The 17493-nt window shown below is 38.1% G+C and overlaps 1 protein-coding gene and 1 pseudogene across 1 annotated transcript; one reads left to right on the forward strand and one right to left on the reverse strand.

Annotated features, from left to right (window-relative positions):
• Window positions 1-414: 414 nt before the first annotated feature.
• On the reverse strand, window positions 415-1612 carry LOC130957461 (long chain base biosynthesis protein 1-like). Its single transcript, XM_057884320.1, has 4 exons — window positions 1499-1612; window positions 1079-1221; window positions 806-932; window positions 415-591 (listed from the first exon to the last, which is right to left on the reverse strand). Exons 1-4 carry the CDS (start codon window positions 1610-1612, stop codon window positions 415-417), a joined length of 561 nt encoding a protein of 186 aa, XP_057740303.1.
• A 194-nt stretch (window positions 1613-1806) lies between these two features.
• LOC130957462 (transcription initiation factor TFIID subunit 4b-like) lies at window positions 1807-17057 on the forward strand (annotated as a pseudogene).
• The last annotated feature ends 436 nt before the right edge of the window (window positions 17058-17493 follow it).

A 17493-nucleotide genomic window follows, 5' to 3' on the forward strand; every position in this document is an offset into this window, starting at 1 on the left:
CATCATAAAATATTTATATATATAAGAATATGAATTTGATTGAATTCAAATAGTTATAAAATTAGTTCAATTACTGATGATAAAATAATTTCTAAAGGTAAAAAAAAAACTCCAATTTATGAAATAAATTATAACTTATTTATATTTATATTTTTAAAACTGAAGGTCGCTACAGGTACAGTTATGGTACATACAAAACAAGAAGATAGGTGTGTGTGTATGTATGTATGGATTTGGATCCTCTAAAGTTTGAATTTCATTTTAAAGAGTAAAGTGTGATCTCTCACCATTTATTTCATATGTGGGACCAAGAATAAATATGAAAGAGAAACTATTCAAGGATAGAAAGATCACACTTTACCCTCTAAAGTGAAATTCAAACTTTAGAGGATCCAAATCATATATGTATAGCTTTCAATTATGACCACCTAGGACTTGTGCTGAAACCCTTTTCAATGATTCAGATGCCCTCCGAAGATCGTATTCTGAATGCCCTACAGAAACAAACAATCTTATTCCCACAGGTAAACGGCACTTGTCCAATGATGATCTGTGAGAGACCACCACAAATATAGAATCTTCCTCAAAAACCTACGAATACAAAAATATTCATAAGCACAAACAAAAACAAGCACAATACTATGATGCAACAACATAAACTTAATGCATTATGTACCGAGAGATCTATGCCATTCTATTATCTTGGGACGTCATGCACTAAGTTAACTTTGGTAAAATATATATTGTAAGTCATTCCGTCACAACAATAAGGAACAAACAATTGTCAAGGAAAAAAAATACTTACCCGCTGAGCAATTTTTTCAACTAGACATGGGTCATCTTTCTGCGAACCTGTTGACTTCTCTAATCTCAAATAAACAATTGGTGACTCCTTATTACTTGTAATTTTCAAACCTGGTACTTTTGACAATTATGCAGTATCCGATGTATCTCAAAATCAGAGTGCTTAACCAAACAATTAAATGCAATCCTTGATTGATTGGGCGAGAAATAAAAGCAATTAAACTGTAGACACTAACATTACAATTCAAGAAACTAGCAATGAGACCAAAGATCACCTTTCCATAGCACATATATGTTGTTCTTAAGCTTTGATAACAGCTCGGGATTTTTCTCCAGAATGTCAATAGCTATAATTGCAGCACTTGCAATATATGGAGGCAAAGAAGCAGAAAAGACATAGCCAGAGCTACTTAATCGCTCTTACTCAATCGCTGGCAAGATTGCAAACATGCAAGTCATAGTATTTAGAAAATGTATAAGAATTATTTCCAGCATCAAGAAGAAAATGCAACTGTTTCGGTTCACTATTGTATTGAAGAAAAAAGAAAGATATAAAATGTGGTGAACGAAAAATTTATGAAGAAAAAATACATTCTTGATTTCCACATCAACAAATTCTTATTTTTCTTTCCTTAGTAAATCTAGAAATCCAACACATAACTTGCAGTGGATAATCACATATGAAATGCCATACTTGGGGATCTATAACTCTTGTACTTCCAGTGCAGAATCCTCCCTCTGCAGCCAATGCATGACCCATATTAGCCGTTACAATATCTTTAAGGAGAAAACCATATAAAGGAGGCATGCAACACTCGCAAGAGATCTTTTTGTTAAATATATAAAATGTATCATAAGCCGTCACCAAGCAGTTTAAGCCGTCACCATCATGTTAAGATTCATTGTTCTTTTCTACTGTTATAGACGAGACCCAACCAAGGACCTGTGGGGCAGCATCAACCTGTTCGAATGCCCACTGTTGGCTTAGGTGCAAGATAATTAAATGATCCCCATGCTTTAGCTCAGCTTCATCGGAGAAGTATGAATGCAGCTGCAGACCAATCTTGTATGACTTCTTCAGCTGTCCAAACTATGGAGAACAATGCTAGAAAATCTCAGGAATTGGATGCTACAATGGAAACTCAGGGTTTGCAACCGAGCCAGTTGTCATCTTCCAATTCCATCACTGTTAGTCAGGAAGCAGAAAGATCATCTGTTCATGTATACAGGCTTAATAAGCAGTCGCAGCCGCAGTGGTGGTGGAAATTATAGGTCTTTTTCAGGGCCAGCTAGTAGTCTGCTTCATCTATCAGACCACCACCACATGAGTCACATATGAGTCAAATTCCACATCAAATCACTGGTCCCAATCACTTAGTTGGGGCAACACAAGGCTTCATTGGTATGCCAAAACTTGAACAGCAAAATTCTCTGAATGATCCCAAGAGGCTGCCAGGTGGCTCTGTTGCTCTATTAAACAATCCGGCATCCCAGCAAACTCCAAATGCATGGCAACCACCATCAAACAAAGATCAAAATTCAAGTTTCTTGTCATCTGGTTCTTATGTCAAAAAAGAACCTAGCAAAATTCCCACTGAGCAGTAACATAGGCAGAATATTTCTAAAATTCATGGACTGCGTGCCTTCAGCTAATTCTGCACAAATCGAACAGGCAACTGCCAATTAAGAAACTGTAAAGGATGAGTTCTCAAGGGGCCTTCCAGTATCCACAAGAATGGCACCTACAACATCTACTGGCTTGACATCACTCAATTCTACTTCCCCTTCTAGAATGACCCAACTAGATCTTAGTGTCTCAATAAGTTTGCAAGTGATGTACTTGATTTTGTCTAATATAGTGGCTAAAGTATTGTGGATCAAATATTTTCCAAATGTGATTATTTTGATACATGGTATGCACCTGTCGTACAGTACCAATGTTTACATTAGATGTATATATACAAAATATTTGTTCTTTTATAGATGCATATTCAAGAGTTAACTTGTCTATAACTTATGATTTATTTTCTGTCCTTATAACTTTATGAATCTTGTTGTAATTCAGTTTTAAGAAAGAAGCATTTGTTTTTATTTCTCCTTCCTCTTTTATTTTTTTTTATTCTTGGTAGTTTATTGAGGGTTTTTTGTTTTTTGTTTTTGGTGGCATAGACCACAATGCTTTTAGTTTGGATTAGTATGCTACAAACTTGGTTATTTTCATTAATTCCATACTAGGAGTAGTGCTTTGAAACATTTTGATTATTTTACCCTATGCATTTATTGAGATGCCTCTCATGCTATTTATGTATTTAAGTTGCAGTGAAGAATAACAAGCATATAATGAAAAGCATGCTTATTTTACCTTTCATGTCCTGCACTTTTTACCTTTAATTTTTTGAAACAATCTGCTATTGGGGCATAATATGAACTTCAAATTTGTTTTTCCAATTTCACTTTTTCGGGAAAATACAAATTATCATTTTGTGCTCGCCCACTATTTAATGATATATTCAAACTTCATGCATAACTCTGACTCTTTGCCCCACTATATTCTGTGTTTGATCAGTTAAGCACCCAGGTGCCATCAAACACTTCTGGAATTACTGTGAGGGCACCTATGAAAAAGCCTTCTGTTGGCCAGAAGAAACTTGAAGCACTTGGTTCCTCACCTCCTCCTCCTCCTCCAAGGTGATCTGTCTTATTTGGCTGCAACATGCTTCACTCTTGGAATTGTTCTTTCTTTTCTAAGATCTAACTCATTTTGATGCATGCATCTTGTGCTCATTTATGAGCGGATAATTTATACGCTTTTTGGCATTGTTTTTAGGTAGTTTTTAGTAAGTTCAAGCTACTTTTAGGGATGTTTTCACTAGTTTTTATGTTAAATTCACATTTTTTGACTTTACTATGAGTTTGTGTGTTTTTCTGTGATTTCAGGTAATTTCTGGCTGAAATTGAGGGACTTGAGCAAAACTCTGAAAAAGGCTGACAAAAGGACTGCTGATGCTGTTGGAATCTAACCTCCTTGCACTCGAAATAAATTTTCTGGAGCTACAAAACTCCAAATGGCGCGCTCTCAACGGCGTTGGAAAGTAGACATCTAAAGCTTTCAAGCAATATATAATAGTCTATACTTTATTCGGAAATTGATGACGTAACTTGGCGTTGAAAGCCAAGTACATGCTGCTGTCTGGAGTTAAACGCCAGAAAAACGTCATGATCCGGAGTTGAACGCCCAAAACACGTCATAACTTGGAGTTCAACTCCAAGAAAAGCCTCAGCTCGTGGATAGATCAAGCTCAGCCCAAACATACACCAAGTGGGCCCCGGAAGTGGATTTATGCATCAATTACTTACTCATGTAAACCCTAGGAGCTAGTTTATTATAAATAGAACTTTTTACTAATGTATTAATCATCTCTTGACCATTCGGTCTTTTGATCACATTTTGGGGGCTGGCCATTCGGCCATGCCTGAACCTTTCACTTATGTATTTTCAACGGTGGAGTTTCTACACACCATGGATTAAGGGTGTGGAGCTCTGCTGTACCTCAAGCTTTAATACAATTACTAATATTTTCTATTCAATTCTCTTTATTCCTATTCTAAGATATTCGTTGCACTTCAACTTGATGAATGTGATAATCCGTGACACTCATCATCATTCTCACCTATGAACGCGCGTGATTGACAACCACTTCCGTTCTACCTTAGGCCGGACGCGTATCTCTTGGATTCCTTAATCAGAATCTTTGTGGTATAAGCTAGAATTGATGGCGGCATTCATGGAAATCCGGAAGGTCTAACCTTGTCTGTGGTATTCCGAGTAGGATTCCGGGATTGAATGACTGTGACGAGCTTCAAACTCCTGAAGGCTGGGCGTTAGTGACAGACGCAAAAGAATCAAGGGATTCTATTCCAACCTGATTGAGAACCGATAGATGATTAGCCGTGCTGTGACAGAGCATTTGGACTTTTTTCACTGAGAGGATGGGATGTAGCCATTGACAACGGTGATGCCCTATATACAGCTTGCCATGGAAAGGAGTAAGGAGGATTGGATGGAAGCAATGAGAAAGTAGAGATTTAAGAGGAGCACAGCATCTCCATACACCTATCTGAAATTCCCACTATTGATTTACATAAGTATCTCTATCCCTTTTTATTTTCTATTTATTCCATTAATCAAATTTAAACTAATAATCCAATTATCCTTGAATCCGCCTGACTGAGATTTACAAGGTGACCATAGCTTGCTTCATACCAACAATCTCTGTGGGATCGACCCTTACTCGCGTAAGGTTTATTTCTTGGACGACCCAGTACACTTGCTGGTTAGTTGAACGGAGTTGTGAATTCAAATAAAGCCAATTATTAAATTTCATACAAGTACAAAGAGCATGTGATCACAATTTCGTCCACCAAGTTTTTGGCGCCGTTGCCGGGGATTGTTCGAGTATGGACAACTGACGGTTCATCTTGTTGCTCAGATTAGGTAATTTTCTTTTCAAAAATCTTTTTCAAAAATTTTTCTTTTATTTTTCGTTTTTCCAAAAATATTTTCGAAAAAAAATCATAAAAATACAAAAAAAAAATCATAAAATCATAAAAACCAAAAATATTTTGTGTTCTTGTTTGAGTCTTGAGTCAATTTTTAAGTTTGGTATCAATTGCATGCTTTAAAAAAATTTTTTTCTTGCATTTTTCGAAAATTCATGCATTCATAGTGTTCTTCATGATCTTCAAGTTGTTCTTGGTAAGTCTTCTTGTTTGATCTTGATATTTTCTTGTCTTATGTCTTTTCTTGTTTTTCATGTGCATCTTTGCATTCATATTTTCCATGCATTAAAGATTTCTAAGTTTGGTGTCTTGCATGTTTTCTTTGCATTAAAAATTTTTCAAAAATATGTTCTTGATGTTCATCATGATCTTCAAAGTGTTCTTGGTGTTCATCTTGACATTCATAGCATTCTTGCATGCATTCATTGTTTTGATCTAAAAATTTCATGCATTGAGTATTTTTGTTGTTTTTCTCTCTCATAATTAAAAAAATTCAAAAATAAAAAAATATCTTTTCCTTATTTCCCTCCAAATTTTCGAAATTTTGGGTTGACTTGGTCAAAAATTTTAAAAATTAGTTATTTCTTACAAGTCAAGCCAAAATTTCAATTTTAAAAATCTTATCTTTTCAAAATCATATCTTTTTCAATTTTTTTTTATTATTTTCGAAAATTTCAAAAATATTTTTCAAATTATTTTCAAAATCTTTTCCTTATCTTTACATCTAATTTTCGAAAATTAGCTAACAATTAATGTAATTGGTTCAAAAATTTGAAGTTTGTTACTTTCTTGTTAAGAAAGGTTCAATCTTTAAATTTTAGAATCTTATCTTGTAGTTTCTTGTTAGTTAAGTCATTTTTAAAAATTAAATCTTTTTCAAAATATCTTTTTATTAAAATTTTTATCTTATCTTTTTATCCTATCCTTCTTAAAATTTTATCTTTTTCGAAATTTGATTTCAAAATATCTTATCTAACTTCTTATCTTCTTATCTTTTTAAAATTTGATTTCAAATCTTTTTCAATCAACTAACTAACTTGTTGTTTGTTTCTTATCTTTTTCAAAACCACCTAACTACTTTTTCCTCTTCAATTTTCGAAAATACCTCTCTCTTTTTCAAAAAATTATTTTTAATTAATTAATTATTTTAAATTTTAATTTCAATTATATTTTATCTTTAATTTTCGAAAATTACTAACCCCTTTTTCAAAATTGTTTTCGAAATTTCCCTTCTCTTTTCTTCTTCTATTTAATTATTTAATTACTAACACTTCTCTTCACCTCTCTTCATCTAATTATCCGAATCCATCCTTCTTCACTCTTCTACCCCCTTCTTCTTCTACTACTAACATAAAGGAATCTCTATACTGTGACATAGAGGATTCCTCTTTCTTTTCTTGTTTTCTTCTCTTTCATATGAGCAGGAACAAGGAAAAAGGCACTCTTGTAGAAATTGATCCAGAACCTGAAAGGACTCTGAAGAGGAAATTAAGAGAAGCTAAATTAAATTATTCTAAAGGTAACCTTTCAGAAATTTTCGAACAAGAGAAGGAGATGGCAGCCAAAAATAATAATAATGCAAGGAGAATGCTTGGTGACTTCACAAAGCCAACGTCCAAGTTTGATGGAAGAAGCATCTCCATTCCTGCCATTGGAGCCAATAATTTTGACCTGAAACCTCAGCTAGTTGCATTAATGCAATAAAACTGCAAGTTTTATGGACTTCCATCTGAAGATCCCTATCAGTTCTTAACTGAGTTCTTGCAGATCTGTGAGACTGTAAAGACAAATGGAGTTGATCCTGAAGTCTACAGACTCATGCTTTTCCCTTTTGCTGTAAGAGACAGAGCTAGAATATGGTTGGATTCACAACCTAAGGATAGCCTGGACTCCTGGGATAAGCTGGTCACAGCCTTCTTGGATAAGTTCTTTCCTCCTCAAAAGCTGAGCAAGCTGAGAGTGGATGTTCAAACCTTCAAACAAAAAGATGATGAATCCCTCTATGAAGCTTGGGAAAGATATAAGCAGCTGACCAAAAGGTGTCCATCTGACATGTTTTCAGAATGGACCATATTAGATATATTCTATTATGGTCTATCTGAATTTTCAAAAATGTCATTGGATCATTCTGCAGGTGGATCTATTCACCTAAAGAAAACGCCTGAAGAGGCTCAAGAACTCATTGACATGGTTGCAAATAACCAGTTCATGTACACTTCTGAGAGGAATTCCGTGAATAATGGGATACCTCAGAAGAAAGGAGTTCTTGAAATTGATGCTCTGAATGCCATATTGGCTCAGAACAAAGTATTGACTCAACAGGTCAATATGATCTCTCAAAATCTGAATGGATGGCAACATGCATCCAACAGTACTAGAGAGGCAGCTTCTGAAGAAGCTTATGATCCTGAGAACCCTGCCATGGCAGAGGTTAATTATATGGGTGAACCTTATGGAAACACCTATAACTCATCATGGAGAAATCATCCAAATTTCTCATGGAAGGATCAACAAAAGCCTCAACAAGGCTTTAACAATGGTGGACGTAATAGGCTGAGCAATAGCAAGCCATATCCATCATCTTCTCAGCAACAGACAGAGAATTCTGAACAAAACACTTCTAATTTAGCCAATCTAGTCTCTGATCTGTCAAAGGCCACTTTTAGTTTCATGAATGAAACAAGATCCTCCATTAGAAATCTGGAGGCATAAGTGGGCCAGCTGAGTAAGAAAGTCATTGAAACTCCTCCCAGTATTCTCCCAAGCAATATAGAAGAGAACCCAAAAGGAGAGTGCAAGGCCATTGATGTGATCAATGTGGCCGAATGCACAAAGGAGGAGGAGGACGAAAATCCTAGTGAGGAAGACCTCCTGGGACGTCCCTCAAGCAAGAAGGAGTTTCCTATTAAGGATCCAAAGGAATCTGAGGCTCATATAAAGACCATAGAGATTCCATTAAATCTTCTTCTGCCATTCATGAGCTCTGAAGACTATTCTTCCTCTGAAGAGGATAAAGATGTGACTGGAGAGCAAGTTGCTCAATACTTAGGAGCTATCATGAAGCTAAATGCCAAGTTGTTTGGTAATGAGACTTGGGAAAGTGAACCTCCCTTGCTCATTAGTGAACTAGATACTTGGATTCAAAAAACTCTACCTCAAAAGAAACAAGATCCTGGCAAGTTCCTAATACCTTGTACCATAGGCACCATGACCTTTGAAAAAGCTCTATGTGATCTGGGGTCAGGGATAAATCTTATGCCACTCTCTGTAATGGAGAAGCTAGGGATCATTGAGGTACAACCTGCCTTGTTCTCATTACAATTGGCAGACAAGTCATTGAGACAAGCTTATGGAATAGTAGAGGACGTGTTAGTAAAGGTTAAAGGCCTTTACATCCCTACTGATTTCATAATCTTAGACACTAGGAAGGAAGAGGATGATTGCATCATCCTTGGAAGACCTTTCCTAGCCACAGCAGGAGCTGTGATAGATGTCAACAGAGGTGAATTAGTCCTTCAATTGAATGGGGACTACCTTGTGTTTAAGGCACATGGCCATCCCTCTGTGACAAAAGAGAGTAAGCATGAAGAGCTTCTCTCAGTTCAGAGTCAAGAAGAGCCCCCACAGTCAAACTCTAAGTTTGGTGTTGGGAGGCCACAACCAAACTCTAAGTTTGGTGTTAAAACCCCATATCCAAACTCTAAGTTTGGTGTTGGGACTATACAACATTGACCTGATCACCTTGTGGCTCCATGAGAGCCACTGTCAAGCTATTGACATTAAAGAAGCGCTTGTTGGGAGGCAACCCAATTTTATTTATCTAATTTTTATTTTATTGTTATTTTGTGTTTTATTAGGTACATGATCATGAGGAGTCATGAAAAAATCATAAAAATTAAAAACAGAATCAAAAACAGCAGAAGAAAAAAATCACACCCTGGAGGACGCACAGGCTGGCGTTCAACGCCAGTAAGATGCATTTGGCCGGCGTTCAACGCCAGAACAGAGCATCATTCTGGCGCTGAACGCCAGAAACAAGCAACATTCTGGCGCTGAACGCCAGGAATGTGCCCAGAGAAGAAAAGCTGGCGCTGAACGCCAGTAACAAGCATGAAACTGGCGTTCAACGCTAGAAACATGCTTTACATGGGCGTTGAACGCCCAGAACATGCACCAATGGGCGTTTAAACGCCAGAATGGTGTGCCAAGGCATTTTACATGCCTATTTGGTGCAGGGATGGAATTCCTTGACACCTCAGATCCTGTGGACCCCACAGGATCACCTCAGGATCTGTGGACCCCACAGGATCCCCACCTACCATATTCCCACCTTACCTCCTAATCCTAGTTTTTGTGATGACTCTTCCCCATATCACACTTCCCAAAACCCTTCACCAATCACCTCAATTCCTCTTCCCAAAACCCTTCACCACTCACATCCATCCACTCTTCCCCATAAACCCCACCTACCTTCAAAAATTCAAAAACATTTTCCCACCCATTTCCACCCTAAATGGCCGAATGCACCCTCCCCCTCTCCCTATAAATACCCTTCCATTCTCCTTCATTTTCACACAACACAATCCCTTCTTCTTCACTTGGCCGAACCTACATCTCTCCCTCTCTACCATATTCTCTTCTTCTTCTTCCTCTCTTCTTTCTTCTATTGCTCGAGGGCGAGCAATATTTTAAGTTTGGTGTGGTAAAAGCATAAGCTTTTTTGTTTTTCCATTACCATCAATGGCACCTAAGGCCGGAGTATCCTCTAGAAAAGGAAAAGGGAAGACAAAAGCTTCCACCTCCGAGTCATGGAAGATGGAAAGATTCATCTCCAAGAGCCATCAAGACCACTTCGATGATGTTGTGGCAAAGAAGAAGGTGATCCCGGAGGTCCCTTTCAAGCTCAAGAAAAATGAGTATCCGGAAATCTGACATGAGATCCTAAGAAGAGGTTGGGAAGTCCTAACTAACCCCATGCAACAAGTCGGAATCTTAATGGTTCAAGAGTTCTATGCCAATGCATGGATCACTAGGAACCATGATCAAAGTATGAACCCGAGTCCAAAGAATTATCTCACAATGGTTCGGGAGAAGTACTTAGATTTTAGTCCGGAAAATGTGAGGTTGGCATTTCACTTGCCCATGATGCAAGGAGATGAACGCCCCTACACTAGGAGGGTCAACTTTAATCAAACGTTGGACCAAGTCCTAATGGACATATGTGTAGAAGGAGCCCAATGGAAGAGAGACTCCAAAGGCAAGCGAGTCCAACTAAGAAGACTGGATCTCAAGCCTGTGGCTAGAGGATGGTTGGAGTTCATTCAACGCTCCATCATTCCTACTAGCAACCGATCTGAAGTTACTGTGGATCGGGCCATCATGATTCATGGCATCATGATTGGAGAGGAAGCAGAAGTTCATGAGGTCATCTCCAATAAAATCTACAAAATAGCCGACAAGCCCTCACCCATGGCAAGGCTAGCTTTTCCTCACCTTATTTGCCATCTGTGTTACTCAGCTGGAGTCATCATAGAAGGAGATATCCTCATTGAAGAGGATAAGCCCATCACCAAGAAGAGGATGGAGCAAGCAAGAGAAACCCTTCATGGTTCTCAAGAGATGCATGAGGAAGCTCATCATCAAGAAATCCCTGAGATGCCTCAAGGGATGCACTTTCCTCCCAACAACTATTGGGAGCAACTCAACACCTCCTTAGAAGATTTGAGCCACAATGTGGAACAATTAAGGGTGGAACATCATGAGCACTCCATCATTCTCCAAGAAATAAGAGAAGATCAAAGAGCAATGAGGGAGGAGCAACAAAGGCAAGGAAGGGACATAGAAGAGCTTAAGGACATTGTTGGTCCTTCAAGAAGAAGACGCCACTAAAGGTGGATTCATTCCTTGTTCTTTATTTCTTTCTGTTTTCGGTTTTTAATGTTGTGTTTATCTATGTTTTGTGTCTTTATTTCATGATCATTAGTATGTAGTAACCATGTCTTAAAGCTATGAATAAAATCCATTAATCCTTCACCTCTCTTAAATGAAAAATGTTTTAATTCAAAAGAACAAGAAGTACATGAATTTCGAATTTATCCTTGAATTTAGTTTAATTATATTGATGTGGTGACAATACTTTTTGTTTTCTGAATGAATGCTTGAACAGTGCATATGTCTTTTGATCTTGTTGTTTATGAATGTTAAAATTGTTGGCTCTTGAAAGAATGATGAAAAAGAGAAATGTTATTGATGATCCGAAAAATCATGAAATTGATTCTTGAAGCAAGAAAAAGCAGTGAAAAAGAAGAAGCTTGCGAAAAAAAATGGCGAAAAAAAAATTAGAAAGAAAAAGAAAAAGCAAGCAGAAAAAGCCAATAGCCCTTAAAACCAAAAGGCAAGGGTAAAAAGGATCCAAGGCTTTGAGCATCAATGGATAGGAGGGCCCAAGGAAATAAAATCCAGGCCTAAGCGGCTGAACCAAGCTGTCCCTAACCATGTGCTTGTGTCATGCAGGTCCAAGTGAAAAGCTTGAGACTGAATGGTTAAAGTCGTGATCCAAAAAAGAGTGTGCTTAAGAGCTCTGGACACCACTAACTGGGGACTCTAGCAAAGCTGAGTCACAATCTGAAAAGGTTCACCCAGTTATGTGTCTGTGGCATTTATGTATCCGGTGGTAATACTGGAAAACAGAGTGCTTAGGGCCACGGCCAAGACTCATAAGTAGCTGTGTTCAAGAATCAACTTACTTAACTAGGAAAGTCAATAACACTATCCAAAATTCTAAGTTCCTAGAGAAGCCAATCATTCTAAACTTCAAAGGAAAAAGTGAGATGCCAAAACTGTTCAGAAGCAAAAAGCTACAAGTCCCGCTCATCTAATTATAATTAATATTCATTGATATTTTGGAATTTATAGTATATTCTCTTCTTTTTATCCTATTTAATTTTCAGTTGCTTGGGGACAAGCAACAATTTAAGTTTGGTGTTGTGATGAGCGGATAATTTATACGCTTTTTGGCATTGTTTTTAGGTAGTTTTTAGTAAGTTCAAGCTACTTTTAGGGATATTTTCACTAGTTTTTATGTTAAATTCACATTTTTGGACTTTACTATGAGTTTGTGTGTTTTTCTGTGATTTCAGGTAATTTCTGGCTGAAATTGAGGGACTTGAGGAAAGCTCTGAAAAAGGCTGACAAAAGGACTGCTGATGCTGTTGGAATCTAACCTCCCTGCACTCGAAATGGATTTTCTGGAGCTACAAAACTCCAAATGGCGCGCTCTCAACGGCGTTGGAAATTAGACATCCAGAGCTTTCAAGCAATATATAATAGTCCATACTTTATTCGGAAATTGATGACGTAACTTGGCGTTGAAAGCCAAGTACATGCTGCTGTCTGGAGTTAAACGCCAGAAAAACGTCATGATCCGGAGTTGAACGCCCAAAACACGTCATAACTTGGAGTTCAACTCCAAGAAAAGCCTCAGCTCGTGGATAGATCAAGCTCAGCCCAAACATACACCAAGTGGGCCCTGGAAGTGGATTTATGCATCAATTACTTACTCATGTAAACCCTAGGAGCTAGTTTATTATAAATAGAACTTTTTACTAATGTATTAATCATCTCTTGACCATTCAGTCTTTTGATCACATTTTGGGGGCTGGCCATTCGGCATGCCTGAACCTTTCACTTATGTATTTTCAACGGTGGAGTTTCTACACACCATGGATTAAGGGTGTGGAGCTCTGCTGTACCTCAAGCTTTAATACAATTACTACTATTTTCTATTCAATTCTCTTTATTCCTATTCTAAGATATTCGTTGCACTTCAACTTGATGAATGTGATGATCCGTGACACTCATCATCATTCTCACCTATGAACGCGCGTGATTGACAACCACTTCCGTTCTACCTTAGGCCGGACGCGTATCTCTTGGATTCCTTAATCAGAATCTTCGTGTTATAAGCTAGAATTGATGGCGGCATTCATGGGAATCCGGAAGGTCTAACCTTGTCTGTGGTATTCCGAGTAGGATTCTGGGATTGAATGACTGTGACGAGCTTCAAACTCCTGCAGGCTGGGCGTTAGTGACAGACGCAAAAGAATCAAGGGATTCTATTCCAACCTGATTGAGAACCGATAGATGATTAGCCGTGCTGTGACAGAGCATTTGGACCTTTTTCACTGAGAGGATGGGATGTAGCCATTGACAACGGTGATGCCCTATATACAGCTTGCCATGGAAAGGAGTAAGAAGGATTGGATGGAAGCAATGAGAAAGTAGAGATTCAAGAGGAGCACAGCATCTCCATACACCTATCTGAAATTCCCACTATTGATTTACATAAGTATCTCTATCCCTTTTTATTTTCTATTTATTCCATTAATCAAATTTAAACTAATAATCCAATTATCCTTGAATCCGCCTGACTGAGATTTACAAGGTGACTATAGCTTGCTTCATACCAACAATCTTTGTGGGATCGACCCTTACTCGCGTAAGGTTTATTACTTGGACGACCCAGTACACTTGCTGGTTAGTTGAACGGAGTTGTGAATTCAAATAAAGCCAATTATTAAATTTCATATAAGTACAAAGAGCATGTGATCACAATTTCGTCCAGCACTCATATCCTCTAGTAAGAAGCAAAAAGGATCTCTGGGGGATCCGTTGAACAAAGCATTGACCTGCTTAATGATGTCACTGTTGTTAGTAGAGTCGATTTGAGTGTAAACTTCTCTGTTATGTTGAACTAAGCTTGATAGCTCAATAATAAAGGATGTCTACTCTCATTTCAAAATCTAAGGCCAGTTTTTGAATCTTTTACAGAAAGAGGAAGAGTGGTTATTTTCAGGTCCCAAGGAGGACAGTCGGGTTTCAGAAGCAACTCGAAGAGCTGTGCAAGAAGAAGAGGAAAGGCTGATTTTGCAGAAAATTCCACTCCAGAAAAAATTGTTTGAGATTAGTAAGTGTCCTTTTCATATGTTATCTCCATATATTTTAATTTTTTCTTTTGAGCTTATCTGAATACAAACTAGCCACACCAGGCTTTACAGACAGTTGTTTTGTGTTATTACTGTCAGTGTTTAAGTATGGTTTGAAGGGTGTGAGCAATGATGTGGAGAGATGCTTGTCACTGGTGAGATTCTACCAATATTTCAATTTTCATAACAGTAGGTTTGCATGTAAACTTATTCAAACTGAGTTTCCAGTGTGTGGAGGAAAGAATGCGTGGACTGATAAGTAACCTGATTAGAATGTCAAAACAGGTTAGTTGTTCTCTACTTGTTTGCAGGAATATTCTCTCATAATTCAATAGAATTTCTTACTTTCAAGAATTTTCCTACTAGCGGATTGATTTTGAGAAGACAAGACATTGGACTGTTGTCGCCTCAGATGTTCAACAGCAAATCATGACAATAAATAGGAAAGTAAGAGAGGAGTGGGAGAAAAGACAGGCAAAGCTTCGGAAACAAAATGATGTGAGTATTTTGCACTTATCAACTTTTGAAACCTATGCCTATTTCTTAATTTCAGTCCATTTTAAAATATAGGTTGATGGTAATGCTGGAGCTGATGGTGACAAGGACATGGACCAGGGTTGTAATAAATCATCAAAGGTTTTTTTATCCCATTCTTATATTTCTCCATTGTATACATGGAAAATCTTTTCATTAATATTTAGTAAGCTACAGGTGAACAAGGAAGAGGATGACAAGATGAGGACAAATGCAGCAAATATTGCTGCCCATGCTACTATTAGGGGAGACGACATGCTCTCAAAGTGGCAACTTATGGCCGGGCACATCATCTGGTTCTCAACCAGCTAAAGATGTAAGTCGCAAATCTTCAGCATCTGGAAAAAGTACCAAGGATAATCACGAAGGGAATAAAAATAGTTCTACTAATTTTGTAACTTCAGGTGAGTTTTTTTTAGCTATTTTTTCGGTCACTTCAGTTGTCAAATAATTCAACCGCAAGATAGGATGTAAACTCTATATCTATAGTATTCAGTGTTCACCAAACTGACATCCATAAAACTATATCTTTAAGTTGTGGATGAAAATGCAACTTTGTTGTTAGATTGAACTCTAATAGAATTATATTATCTTGCATGAAATGTGATAACTAATCTTGTATGATAATCCATTAATTTTGTGGTTGAAATTGTTGTAGCAAACATTATTACTGTTTGATTGTTTTTCCTGCATTATTTTTAAATAATTATGTTCTTGCTCTATTGGCTCTTTCAAACAGGGGCTATCAGAAAAAAAGAGCATGGACAGCAACACATGCATGCCTAATATCTTTAACTTTTAACCCGAATGTAATTATAAATGCACTCAACCTTATATTATAGGACCACTTCCAAAAGTAACTATTTCCTTCTCCAGCACTCAATTTTATTATGGTTCCTTCCCTGTTCTTCTAACTTCTAACTGTGACCCATTTATATATAAGTTTAGCATCCATAGGTATATAAAGTTAAAACAGAAAATGGTCCATGATGATGAAATTTATGTTATACCTTTTCGATAACATGTGTTTGCTAGAATATATATATAATCCTTAGGAAACTTTGTGGGAATTGTTAATTAAATAAAATGAAGTGATAATAAAGGTAGTGATACGTCACCCATATCCTCGGTCGTCCGGAGTACTCGGCACGCAAATTTCTGAGGCTGGCATCACGTCAACCAAGCTCGGAACATGAGCAGATACGCTCGGCCTCACCCATTCGAATAATCAGACACGTGCTCAACAAAACCTAATCACCAAAACAGAATATCATAACCAACCTACAAACTAGGACTTATCCACAAGAAACAGTAAAACAATCCCTATAAAGCTGAACTAATATTCTCGGCTGAGGATCAGGTTCCACTACCAGTTTTCACATTCACTTATTCACTCTCACTTAACTACTCTCTCTCTTAATATTATCTCTAACTTGAGCATTGAAGTATCTTTTACAGGTATTCCCGCCGCGGTGTTTGATCTTGGCCAATGTAAAGCTCTTCCTCTCGGTTGACGACTAACTCGGAAGTGCTTAAGCTCGGCCTCCCCAGTGTTCAGATGAATCACTTGGCACCCACTGTGGGGCCGAATACATCTAACCCCACTTTTTCCTTTGTTTAGTCCTCTACTCTATTTTGCAGGATTCCCAATCCTCGAACATGGCTGACAGGGAAAATCCACAACTCTCACAAGATGACCTCCTGGCCCGAATTGCCAAACTTCAGGCGGAAGTACGAAGGATAGCCGAGCTATCAACCTAGAACAATAGAGAAAGCTCCAAAGGCTCGGCCCAAGTTGCCACGGATCCTTTAAATATCATTCTGCCGAAGGAAAAGCTCACCCTCGATAACCCCTTCTCCGAAGAGATCACAAACTACCAAATGCCAAAGAACTTTACGCTGCCCACTACACTAGAACCATATAAGGGGTTCGGAGATCTCCGAGCCCACGTGAAGAAGTTCTAATTGATGATGTTCTTCAATGGTCCTAACAATGAGCCTGTCCTCTGCCGAGCATTCCCCACATACCTTGATGGTGCCGCATTGCTCTGGTTTTCTAAACTTTCTGCAGGTTCAATTTCCTCCTTTGAAGACCTAGCCAGGTCATTCATTGATTATTTTGCTGCATCGATGATATACGTACATGGATCAGATTACCTCGGCACCATCAAATAAGGTCAACACGAGAGCTTGAAGAACTACATGACCAGATTCGTGGACACCACTATGGAGATCCAGGACCTGGACCCGGCCGTCCACCTACATGCTCTCAAGGCTGGCCTCAGGCCCGAAAAATTCCGGGAGACCATTGCTATAACAAAGCTTAAGACTCTAGAAAAGTTCCGGGAAAGGGCGGCAGGTCAAATGGAGATCGAAGAGCTATGCGAGGCCTAAAAATCGGACAAACAACCACACTAGCGAGATGAGAAAAGAACTTTCATATCACCAGGCAGCAGAGACACTAAGAAGCCTACCAAGCTCACGCCGAAGTACAACACATACACCAGATTCAATACCAAGAGAGAAAACATCATCAGAGAAATCCTCAATGCCAAAATCATAAAGCCACCAGCTCGAGCAGGAAACTACCAGGACCAAAGGTTCGTGGATA

Source organism: Arachis stenosperma, chromosome 10, assembly GCF_014773155.1.
Source record: "Arachis stenosperma cultivar V10309 chromosome 10, arast.V10309.gnm1.PFL2, whole genome shotgun sequence".
Lineage (NCBI taxonomy): Eukaryota > Viridiplantae > Streptophyta > Magnoliopsida > Fabales > Fabaceae > Arachis > Arachis stenosperma.

What these genes read in the sequence shown, in the direction of transcription:
- LOC130957461 (XM_057884320.1), bottom strand. Translation starts at nt 1,612, where the DNA reads ATGCCTCCTTTATATGGTTTTCTCCTTAAAGATATTGTAACGGCTAAT. An exon ending in ATATATGTGCTATGGAAAGG is followed by an intron (nt 933 to 1,078) that starts TGATCTTTGGTC and finishes GGATACTGCATA; the next exon opens with ATTGTCAAAAGTACCAGGTT. An exon ending in TTGAAAAAATTGCTCAGCGG is followed by an intron (nt 592 to 805) that starts GTAAGTATTTTT and finishes TTGTATTCGTAG; the next exon opens with GTTTTTGAGGAAGATTCTAT.